Source organism: Eubalaena glacialis, chromosome 2 (assembly GCF_028564815.1).
Source record: "Eubalaena glacialis isolate mEubGla1 chromosome 2, mEubGla1.1.hap2.+ XY, whole genome shotgun sequence".
NCBI lineage: Eukaryota > Metazoa > Chordata > Mammalia > Artiodactyla > Balaenidae > Eubalaena > Eubalaena glacialis.
Genome location: NC_083717.1, coordinates 101,842,226 through 101,854,545, shown reverse-complemented (window position 1 = coordinate 101,854,545; position 12,320 = coordinate 101,842,226). Strand labels below are relative to the sequence as shown.

General features: G+C 40.5%; 1 protein-coding gene across 1 annotated transcript in view; it reads right to left on the bottom strand.

Moving 5' to 3' along the window:
• Positions 1 to 12,320, bottom strand: part of SHC4 (SHC adaptor protein 4) — a 132,931-nt gene that overhangs the window by 83,412 nt on the left and 37,199 nt on the right. Inside the window, exon 2 of the mRNA XM_061180330.1 lies at positions 11,648 to 11,718. Coding sequence (XP_061036313.1) covers positions 11,648 to 11,718 — 71 coding nt within the window. The remainder of the gene's footprint in view (positions 1 to 11,647; positions 11,719 to 12,320) is intronic.

The window sequence follows — 12,320 nt, the reverse complement described above, 5'->3', positions numbered from 1 at the left end:
TTAAACATCTTTATTGAAGTATAATTGCTTTACAATGGTGTGCTAGCTTCTGCTTTACAACAAAGTGAATCAGTTACACATATACATATGTTGCCATATCTCTTCCCTCTTGCATCTCCCTCCCTCCCACCCTCCCTATCCCACCCCTCTAGGTGGTCACAAAGCACCGAGCTGATCTCCCTGTGCTATGCGGCTGCTTCCCACCAGCTATCCATTTTACATTTGGTAGTGTATATATGTCCATGACACTCTCCCACCCTGTCACATCTCACCCCTCCCCCTCCCCATATCCTCAAGTCCATTCTCTAGCAGGTCTGTGTCTTTATTCCCATCTTGCCACTAGGTTCTTCATGACCTCTTTTTTTTTTTTTTTTTTTCCCTTAGATTCCATATATATGTGTTAGCATACTGTATTTGTTTTTCTCTTTCTGACTTACTTCACTCTGTATGACAGACTCTAACTCCATCCACCTCATTACAAACACCTCCATTTCATTTCTTTTTATGGCTGAGTAATATTCCATTGTATATATGTGCCACATCTTCTTTATCCATTCATCCGATGATGGACACCTAGGTTGCTTCCATGTCCTGGCTATTGTAAACAGAGCTGCAATGAATATTTTGGTACATGACTCTTTCTGAATTATGGTTTTCTCAGGGTATATGCCCAGTAGTGGGATTGCTGGGTCATATGGTAGTTCTATTTGTAGTTTTTTAAGGAACCTCCATACTGTTCTCCATAGTGGCTGTATCAATTTACATTCCCACCAACAGTGCAAGAGTGTTCCCTTTTCTCCACACCCTCTCCAGCATTTATTGTTTCTAGATTTTTTGATGATGGCCATTCTGACCGGTGTGAGATGATACCTCATTGTAGTTTTGATTTGCATTTCTCTAATGATTAATGATGTTGAGCATTCTTTCATGTGTCTGTTGGCAATCTGTATCTCTTCTTTGGAGAAATGTCTATTTAGGTCTTCTGCCCATTTTTGGATTGGGTTGTTTGTTTTTTTGTTATTGAGCTGCATGAGCTGCTTGTAAATCTTGGAGATTAATCCTTTGTCCGTTGCTTCATTTGCAAATATTTTCTCCCATTCTGAGGGTTGTCTTTTGGTCTTGTTTATGGTTTCCTTTGCTGTGCAAAAGCTTTTAAGTTTCATTAGGTCCCATTTGTTTATTTGTGTTTTTATTTCCATTTCTCTAGGACCTGGGTCAAAAAGGATCTTGCTGTGACTTATGTCATACAGTGTTCTGCCTATGTTTTCCTCTAAGAGTTTGATAGTGTCTGGCCTTACACTTAGGTCTTTAATCCATTTTGAGTTTATTTTTGTGTATGGTGTTAGGGAGTGTTCTAATTTCATACTTTTACATGTACCTGTCCAATTTTCCCAGCACCACTTATTGAAGAGGCTGTCTTTTCTCCACTGTATATGCTTGCCTCCTTTATCAAAGATAAGGTGACCATATGTGTGTGGGCTTATCTCTGGGCTTTCTATCCTGTTCCATTGATCTATATTTCTGTTTTTGTGCCAGTACCAAACTGTCTTGATTACTGTAGCTTTGTAATATAGTCTGAAGTCAGGGAGCCTGATTCCTCCAGCTCCATTTTTCGTTCTCAAGATTGCTTTGGCTATTCGGGGTCTTTTGTGTTTCCATACAAATTGTGAAATTTTTTGTTCTAGTTCTGTGAAAAATGCCAGTGGTAGTTTGATAGGGATTGCATTGAATCTGTAGATTGCTTTGGGTAGCAGAGTCATTTTCACAATGTTGATTCTTCCAATCCAAGAACATGGTATATCTCTCCATCTATTTGTATCATCTTTAATTTCTTTCATCAGTGTCCTATAATTTTCTGCATACAGGTCTTTTGTCTCCTTAGGTAGGTTTATTCCTAGGTATTTTATTCTTTTTGTTGCAATGGTAAACGGGAGTGTTTTCTTAATTTCACTTTCAGATTTTTCATCATTAGTATACAGGAATGCAAGAGATTTCTGTGCATTAATTTTGTATCCTGCTACTTTACCAAATTCATTGATTAGCTCTAGTAGTTTTCTGGTAGCATCTTTTGGATTCTCTATGTATAGTATCATGTCATCTGCAAACAGTGACAGCTTTACTTCTTCTTTTCCGATTTGGATTCCTTTTATTTCTTTTTCGTCTCTGATTGCTGTGGCTAACACTTCCAAAACTATGTTGAATAATAGTGGTGAGAGTGGGCAACCTTGTCTTGTTCCTGATCTTAGTGGAAATGGTTTCAGTTTTTCACCATTGAGGACAATGTTGGCTGTGGGTTTGTCATATACGGCCTTTATTATGTTGAGGAAAGTTCCCTCTATGCCTACTTTCTGCAGGACTTTTATCATAAATGGGTGTTGAATTTTGTCGAAAGCTTTCTCTGCATCTATTGAGATGATCATATGGTTTTTCTCCTTCAATTTGTTAATATGATGTATCACGTTGATTGATTTGCGTATATTGAAGAATCCTTGCATTCCTGGAATAAACCCCACTTGATCATGGTGTATGATCCTTTTAATGTGCTGTTGGATTCTGTTTGCTAGTATTTTGTTGAGGATTTTTGCATCTATGTTCATCAGTGATATTGGCCTGTAGTTTTCTTTCTTTGTGACGTCTTTGCCTGGTTTTGGTATCAGGGTGATGGTGGCCTCGTAGAATGAGTTGGGGAGTGTTCCTCCCTCTGCAATATTTTGGAAGAGTTTGAGAAGGATAGGTGTTAGCTCTTCTCTAAATGTTTGATAGAATTCGCCTGTGAAGCCATCTGGTCCTGGGCTTTTGTGTGTTGGAAGATTTTTAATCACAGTTTCAATTTCAGTGCTTGTGATTGGTCTGTTCATATTTTCTATTTCTTCCTGGTTCAGTCTCGGCAGGTTGTGCATTTCTAAGAATCTGTCCATTTCTTCCAGGTTGTCCATTTTATTAGCATAGAGTTGCTTGTAGTAATCTCTTATGATCGTTTGTATTTCTGCAGTGTCAGTGGTTACTTCTCCTTTTTCATTTCTAATTCTATTAATTTGAGTCTTCTCCTTTTTTCTCTTGATGAGTCTGGCTAATGGTTTATCAATTTTGTTTATCTTCTCAAAGAACCAGCTTTTAGTTTCATTGATTTTTGCTATTGTTTCCTTCATTTCTTTTTCATTTATTTCTGATCTGATCTTTATGATTTCTTTCCTTCTGCTAGCTTTGGGTTTTTTTTGTTCTTCTTTCTCTAATTGCTTTAGGTGCAAGGTTAGGTTGTTTATTCGAGATGTTTCCTGTTTCTTGATGTAGGCTTGTATTGCTATAAACTTCCCTCTTAGAACTGCTTTTGCTGCATCCCATAGGTTTTGGATCGTCGTGTCTCCATTGTCATTTGTGTCTAGGTATTTTTTGATTTCCCCTTTGATTTCTTCAGTGATCACTTCGTTATTAAGTAGTGTATTGTGTAGCCTCCATGTGTTTGTATTTTTTACAGATCTTTTCCTGTAATTGATATCTAGTCTCATAGCGTTGTGGTCGGAAAAGATACTTGATACGATTTCAATTTTTTTAAATTTACCAAGGCTTGATTTGTGACCCAAGATATGATCTATCCTGGAGAATGTTCCATGAGCACTTGAGAAAAATGTGTATTCTGTTGTTTTTGGGTGGAATGTCCTATAAATATCAATTAAGTCCATCTTGTTTAATGTATCATTTAAAGCTTGTGTTTCCTTATTTATTTTCATTTTGGATGATCTGTCCATTGGTGAAAGTGGGGTGTTAAAGTCCCCTACTATGATTGTGTTACTGTCGATTTCCCCTTTTATGGCTGTTAGTATTTGCCTTATGTATTGAGGTGCTCCTATGTTGGGTGCATAAATATTTACAATTGTTATACCTTCCTCTTGGATCGATCCCTTGATCATTATATAGTGTCCGTCTTTGTCTCTTGTAATTGTCTTTATTTTAAAGTCTATTTTGTCTGATATGAGAATTGCTACTCCAGCTTTCTTTTGATTTCCATTTGCATGGAATATCTTTTTCCATCCCCTCACTTTCAGTCTGTATGTGTCTCTAGGTCTGAAGTGGGTCTCTTGTAGACAGCATATATATGGGTCTTGTTTTTGTATCCATTCAGCCAGTCTGTGTCTTTTGGTGGGAGCATTTAATCCATTTACATTTAAGGTAATTATCGATATGTATGTTCCTATTCCCATTTTCTTAAATGTTTTGGGTTTGTTATTGTAGGTGTTTTCCTTCTCTTGTGTTTCTTGCCTAGAGAAGTTCCTTTAGCATTTGTTGTAAAGCTGGTTTGGTGGTGCTGAACTCTCTCAGCTTTTGCTTGTCTGTAAAGGTTTTAATTTCTCCATCAAATCTGAATGAGATCCTTGCTGGGTAGAGTAATCTTGGTTGTAGGTTTTTCTCCTTCATCACTTTAAGTATATCCTGCCATTCCCTTCTGGCTTGCAGCGTTTCTGCTGAAAGATCAGCTGTTAACCTTATGGGGATGCCCTTGTGTGTTATCTGTTGTTTTTCCCTTGCTGCTTTTAATATGTTTTCTTTATATTTAATTTTTGATAGTTTGATTAATATGTGTCTTGGTGTGTTTCTCCTTGGATTTATCCTGTATGGGACTCTCTGTGCTTCCAGGACTTGATTAACTATTTCCTTTCCCATATTAGGGAAGTTTTCAACTATAATCTCTTCAAATATTTTCTCAGTCCCTTTCTTTTTCTCTTCTTCTTCTGGGACCCCTATAATTCGAATGTTGGTGCATTTAATGTTGTCCCAGAGGTCTCTGAGACTGTCCTCAGTTCTTTTCATTCTTTTTTCTTTATTCTGGTCTGCAGTAGTTATTTCCACCATTTTATCTTCCAGGTCACTTATCCGTTCTTCTGCCTCAGTTATTCTGCTATTGATCCCATCTAGAGTATTTTTAATTTCATTTATTGTGCTTGTCATCGTTTCTTGGTTCCTCTTTAGTTCTTCTACGTCCTTGTTAAATGTTTCTTGCATTTTGTCTATTCTATTTCCAAGACTTTGGATCATCCTTACTATCATTATTCTGAATTCTTTTTCAGGTAGACTACCTATTTCCTCTTCATTTGTTAGGTCTGGTGTGTTTTGACCCTGCTCCTTCATCTGCTGTGTGTTTTTCTGTCTTCTCATTTTGCTTATCTTACTGTGTTTGGGGTCTCCTTTTCACAGGCTGCAGGTTCGTAGTTCCCGTTGTTTTTGGTATCTGTCCCCAGTGGTTAAGGTTGGTTCAGTGGGTTGTGTAGGTTTCCTGGTGGAGGGAACTAGTGCCTGTGTTCTGGTGGATGAGGCTGGATGTTGTCTTTCTGGTGGGTTCGTCCACGTCTGGTGGTGTGTTTTGGGGTGTCTGTGGCCTTATTATGATTTTAGGCAGCCTCTCTGTTAATGGATGGGGCTGTGTTCCTCTCTTGCTAGTTGTTTGGCATAGGGTGTCCAGCACTGTAGCTTGCTGGTCGTTGAGTGAAGCTGGGTCTTGATGTTGAGATGGAGATCTGTGAGAGATTTTCGCCGTTTGGTATTACGTGGAGCTGGGAGGTCTCTTGTGGACCAGTGTCCTGAAGTTGGCTCTCCCACCTCAGAGGCACAGCCCTGATGCCTGGCTGGAGCACCAAGAGCCTTTCATCCACACGGCTCAGAATAAAAGGGAGAAAAAATGGAAAGAAAGAAAAAAAGAGGATAAAATAAAATAAAATAAAGCAATTATAATAAAAAATAAGAAAAAAAATTATTAAGAGTAAATTTATTAAGAAAAAAAATTTTTTTTTAATTTTTAAAAATAGATTTATTAATTTTTTATACTAAAAATAAGAAAAAAATTATTTAGAAAAAATTTATTAAGAAAAAAAATTTTTTAATTTTTTAAAATAAAAAATATGAAAAAACTTATTTAAAAAATTTTTTTTAAAAATAGAAAATAAGGAAAAAATTATTAAGAAAACATTTATTAGGGGAAAAAAAAAAATTTTAAGCCAAAAAAAAAAAAAAAAAAAAAACGGACGGACCTAACCCTAGGACTAACGGTGAGAGCAAAGCTATACAGACAAAAATCTCACCCAGAAGCATTCACATCTACACTCACAAAAAAAAGGAAAAGGGGAAAAGTTAATATATCCTGCTCCCAAAGTCCATCTCCTAAATTTGGGATGATTCGTTGTCTATTCAGGTATTCAACAGATGCAGGCACATCAAGTTGTTTGTGGAGCTTTAATCCGCTGCTTCTGAGGCTGCTGGGAGAGATTTCCCTTTCTCTTCTTTGTTCGTACAGCTCCCGGGGTTCAGCTTTGGATTTGGACCCGCCTCTGCATGTAGGTCCCCTGAGGGTGTCTGTTCCCCGCCCAGACAGAACGGGGTTAAAGGAGCAGATGATTCGGGGGCTCTGGCTCAGTCAGGCCGGGGGGAGGGAGCGGTACGGAGGAGGCAGGGCGAGCCTGCGGCGGCAGAGGCCGGCGCGACGTTGCAGCAGCCCGAGGCGCGCCGCGCGCTCTCCCGGGGAAGCCGTCCCCGGACCATGGGAGCCTGGCCGTGGCGGGCTGCACAGGCTCCCGGGAGGGGCGGCGCGGAGAATGACCTGTGCTCGCCCACAGGCTGTTTGGTGGTGGCAGCAGCAGCCCTAGCGTCCCACGCCCGCCTCTGGGGTCCGCGCCGACAGCCGCGGCTCGCGCCCGTCTCTGGAGTTCGTCTAAGTGGCGCTCTGAATCCCCTCTCCTTGCGCGCCGCGAAACAAAGAGGCAAGAAAAAGTCTCCTGCCTCTTCGGCAGCTGCAGACTCCTTCTCGTGCACCCTCCCGGCTAGTTGTGGTGCGCTAGACCCTTCAGGCTGTGTTCACGCAGCCAACCCCAGTCCTCTCCCTGGGATACGACCGAAGCCCGCGCCTCAGCTCCCAGCCCCCGCCCGCCCCGGCGGGTGAGCAGACAAGCCTCTCGGGCTGGTGAGTGCTGCTCGGCGCCGAGCCTCTGTGCGGGAATCTCTCCGTTTTTCCCTCTGCGTCCCTGTTGCTGTGGGATCCGCGCTGATAGCCGCGGCTCGCGCCCGTCTCTGGAGCTCGTTTAGGCGGCGCTCTGAATCCCCTCTCCTTGCGCGCCGCGAAACAAAGAGGCAAGAAAAATTCTCTTGCCTCTTTGGCAGCTGCAGTCTTTTTCCCGGACTCCCTCCCGGCTAGCACCGAAGCCCGAGCCCCAGCTCCCAGGCCCCGCCCGCCCCGGCGGCTGAGCAGACAAGCCTCTCGGGCTGGTGAGTGCTGGTCGGCACCGCTCCTCTGTGCGGGAATCTCCGCTTTGCCCTCCGCACCAATGTGGCTGCGCTCTCCTCCGTGGCTCCGAAGCTTCCCCCCTCTGCTACCCGCAGTCTCTGCCCACGAAGGGGCTTCCTAGTGTGTGGAAACCTTTCCTCCTTCACAGCTCCCTCCCACTGGTGCAGGTCCCGTCCCTATTCTTTTGTCTCTGTTATTTCTTTTTTCTTTTGCCCTACCCAAGTACGTGGGGATTTTCTTGCCTTTTGGGAGGTCTGACGTCTTCTGCCAGCGTTCAGTGGGTGTTCTGTAGGAGCAGTTCCACGTGTAGATGTATTTCTCATGTATCTGTGGGGAGGAAGGTGATCTCCGCGTCTTACTCTTCCGCCATCTTGCCCCTCCCTCCTTCCTAATCATCTTGTTTCTCTTTTCTATCAGGAAAAACCTCCTCCTTTGCCCTTTCGCATGAACACTAGATTACTAAAAATGAAGATGTGGTCCTAAATCAGTCAGGTGGATAAATGCCTAGGTGAGAATTAGTGGATAAATCTGGAGTCAAAGAAGTGTGATGAGAGCTTTGGAAAGGGTGTAATCCAGGGAACTGCCAACAAAGTACATGGCCTCCTTGTCCTTTTCTTTTTCTCTGCTCTGAGTATTCTCTGTGTTCTAGAGGTCCTATGGATTCAGCCCTCAAACAATTGGCAGAAAGGTCCCTCATAATGAGAAGAATTTGACTCCATCTTTCTCCTCTGTTTCAAACACTGACCCAACTGTTGTATCTTAACCGTGGCTCCTCCTTTATTATCAGGAACTTCATGTTGCTGTCTCTCTGTTAACTGGAACAATGTACTAACTAGTAGAGAGATGGTAAGATCAATTAACATAGGTAGGACATCAGCCTGAATACACCTGTTTGTATGCGTAGTGGCAATTAGCTACACTAGTTTATCAGCAGTCACACCTGATTAATCTTCTGCTTGGTAAATGTCAGGAGATACCTGTGGTCACACAAAATAAAGTTCTTTCTTATAGAATTCTAACTGGTCCATTGAATTGTTTTTCTTGGGTTAAGTAGGATTATGAGTTAAATGAAACTTTGTGAATATGTGAAATTCAAATTGTAAACTATTTGAAACCTGATTCAACAGTTATATATTAATAACATCTAAGGCAATTGGTAATAAAGCAACTTGAATAGTGGCTGAATGTGAAAATATATGTAAGTTGAGAAAAGAAAGGAGAAGGAAATAAAGCAGGAAAAATTAAGAGAAGAAAGAAGGGTAAATATTTGCGAAGTAGGGTGGGAATTAGAGGCTTATGGAAAGTGAGCCACTCTCAAGCTTCCACAAGTCTGCCCAGAGCACAATTTGCCATGCCTGAATCTCATACAGACACATCTACAAGGAATAATATCCAGGTACTATGCCAGACACCTTCCCTTGGACCTGTACATTAGTCATGAACCGAATCTTCATGGCAGAGAAAGAAATAGTCTTTTACCATTTACTAAACAGTAGGAAAATACAGACTGACAAATTCATAAAGATGTTTTAAAAATAGAAATTAGGAAGTTAGGATTAACATATACACACTACTATATATAAAATAAATAATCAACAAGGACCTACCGTATAGCACAGGGAACTCTACTCAATACTCTGTAATAACCTATATGGGAAAAGAATCTGAAAAAGAATAGATACATGTATATGTATAACTAAATCACTTTGCTGTACACCTGAAACTAACACAACATTGTAAATCAAATATACTCCAATATAAAATAGAAATTAAAAAAATAAAATAAAAACAGATAGTAACAAAAAATAGATACATCGCTGGGAGGGAGGATACCAACTAGTATATGGTTCTTCTGCAGAACAATCTAGCAATACAGATCTAAAGCCTTCAAAATATTTATATTGTTTGACCTAGTGATAAACCTTGAAGACATTATGCTAAATGAAATAAATTAGTCACAAAAAAAACAAACACTATATAACCCTACTTATATGAGGTACCTACAGTAGTCATATTCATAGAGACAGAAAGTAGAATGGTGGTTGCCAGGGGCTGGGGGAGAAGGGAATAAGAAGTTATTATTTAATATATAAAGTTTCAATTCGAAAAGATGAAAAAGTTCTGGAGAGGGATGGTGGTGGTGTTTGCACAACAAGATGAATGCACTTAATGCCACTGAATTGGACACTTAAAAATGGTTAAAATGGTAAAGTTTCTGTTATACGTATTTTACCACAATTAAAAATTCTTCTGAATATTTAGCAACAGGAAAATGGTCAACATGGGAGAAACAGTAGCAAATATTTTCCAGATTTTTCTACAAAAATCACTGTAAGCACATGTAAGGAAGAAAAGATCAGAAGGTTATTCCAAAGCACAAAATGTTAGTAGACATTATTTCCAGGTGAGATTATGAGTGATTTTCTTTTTCATATTTATCTGTATTTTCTAAATGTTCTAAGTAAATATACAGTATATTTATAACTAGATAATAAAATAAAATTTAAAAGCCCACCTACTACATCTCTATCCTCTTACCCTGCTTTATTACTATAGTAATGGCACTTATTACTACCTGAAAGTATATTGTCTCCTTATTTGTTTCCTTGCCATAGTCTGTTTCCCCACGTAGAACGTAAGTTCTCTGAGGTCAAAGGCATCTGCATCCTTTATTCTTGAAGAGTTTCAGGCACTTAATGAGCACTCCATACATATTCGAGTGAAGGAGAATGAGTCAAAATGAATGGATGAGGGAATGAACAGAAAATCAGTCATGCTCAAGTATGGACAGTGAAATTCCTTTCTCATGTATCCCCACTCCAGGCACCTGGGGTAGCGACCCTCTTCCTCCCACCTGTAACCAGCTCAGGATTGGAGGAAGGGCTTTCTCCAGATTAAGCATCATCAGAATGAAACAAAACCTGAAATGTGTCCAAATTAGGGCTAAGAGAGTAGGAAGTAATCTAGAAACCCTCTCGCTTAAAGGATAGTTGAAGGGCCTGAGAATGTGAAAGAGAAGGCTTAAAAGGGAGGGAAGATGTAGCCATTTCCAAATCCTGGAAAGTAGTCAGGTGGAGTCATGCATTTATTCCATAAATATCCATTGAGCCCCTTCCGGGTGCCAAGGACTGAAATAGGCACCAAGAATACAGAAAAAAAAAAAAAAAAAGAATTAGATTTCATCTGTTTAGCTCCTGAGGGAATACCAAGGATTGGTGAGAAATTTGGAAAGACAGATTTGAATGCATTGTAAACAAAAGAGTCCACAATAGCATTTCTTAAAGATCATTTCATGGAACCCCAGAGATACATGGAATGTTCATTTATGTTACATAAAAAAAGAATTATGGGGCCAAATAAATTTAGAAAATCTCAAGATGAAGTTAGCGCTTTTTAAACTATAGCACACGACTTCTCAGGGTCTTTAATACTGTATATCATTGTAAACTGTGACTCTCCTAAACAGCGTATGATTCCTTTCCCCAAACCTTTTGGTCAAGAGGACAATTTTTCAAGGCCTCGGACTTCCATAGGATGAGCATTAGGAAAAGTTATCCTCTCTTCATAATGAGAACATTCACCTGTGGAAACAGTGGCCTGCGACCATGGGTGCAGACAGGCACTGCAGCTTGCCCCTGAGACACATACTGGCACCACACACCGCAGATGCCCAAGTCTTCATCCTGAATCACTCCTATAAATCCAGTCCTCTCACCTCATCCCCCTCACCTCACAATTTTCCCAGTTACCAGTCTCAGCACTCAATTATTCCCCTTTCCATCCTTGCTTTGAACCTGGCCTTAAAGAACCATGCCTTGTATTTCTGCTTCTGAATTGTGCTCTGTGTAATAATGATTCTGGTTCTTTCCCTAAGCTGCCGGGTGCCACCCTGGGTAAGGCTCCCCGGGTTCAACTCTTTCATCCAGCTCACCCTACATGGAGGAGGGAGACCCAGACAAGGAGTAAGAGTTTCTTGTGTCAGGGATGCCATAAATGGGGAGAGCTTGGGCTTGCTGATGTGGAAAGTTTTTCCCTGTTCTTATTTTTGGCTACTTCTTCGACAGGTCTGAGATTCTGTAACGTCCTATTTCTAGACATTATTTTAAATACATTTAGTATCTGGGAAACCAGCTATTTCTCTGACTGCATCATCTTGTCAGTTCTCATATGAAATGCAGATGCTCCGCCACACAACTGAGAAATCTTTCACGTGATGAGGCAAAGCTACTCATCGAAGGTCACTGGGCTTTGGTGTACCTTCCAGCCATATGAATAAAAACCCACGATGCCTTTGAAGCCTTGCATGAAACTCCTGTGGGGAGAAACTCTTGTGACTTTAGACTATAGTCCTCAAAGTCTGTCCCATTTTTGTTCTCTTACCTTGTAACTTGGGTTCTCATGCCAAAATCCAGTGACCTCATTGATTGCAGCACCTCAATACAGCCCATGTACTGGAATAAGAAAAGAAAAAAAAGAACAAGTAGGAAAAAATAGCACAAAGATAGCTCTTAGCTTCAGAGTGATTTCCTGGGAAACACCTTAAATCAGCTCCTGATATCAAATTACATTCGCACACTCAGCCTGCCATTGATATTTCTGGCCATTAATGGATACATGCCTTCAACTGCAGTTCAGTTATAAAACATCAGCTGAATCCAAAATATGATATCAGGAATACAGCTGTCATCCCTGACAAATGTGAGCTCAGAGGTTAAGAGCTTGGGCTCTGGGGCCAGACCATGTGAATCTGTATCCTGGCTCTGCCAGTTGTTAGTTATGGAACCCCAGCAAGTTACTCAACTTCTCTGCATCTCAGGTTTGTCACGGTAACATGGGGATACAATCAGAATTGTCGTGAGAGTAAAATTATTTCCTACAGGTGTTCTAATAGCAGTGCCTGATACATTCATGTGCTCAAAGATCAGAGGAAGCAAAACTAAAGGTAATACAGGAATATCACATCTTCTAGGGAGATAAAATAAGCATATAAGTGCAGATAATACAGGACAGTAATATAGGAAGATCTTATTTTTTTTTGCAAGATCATTTATTT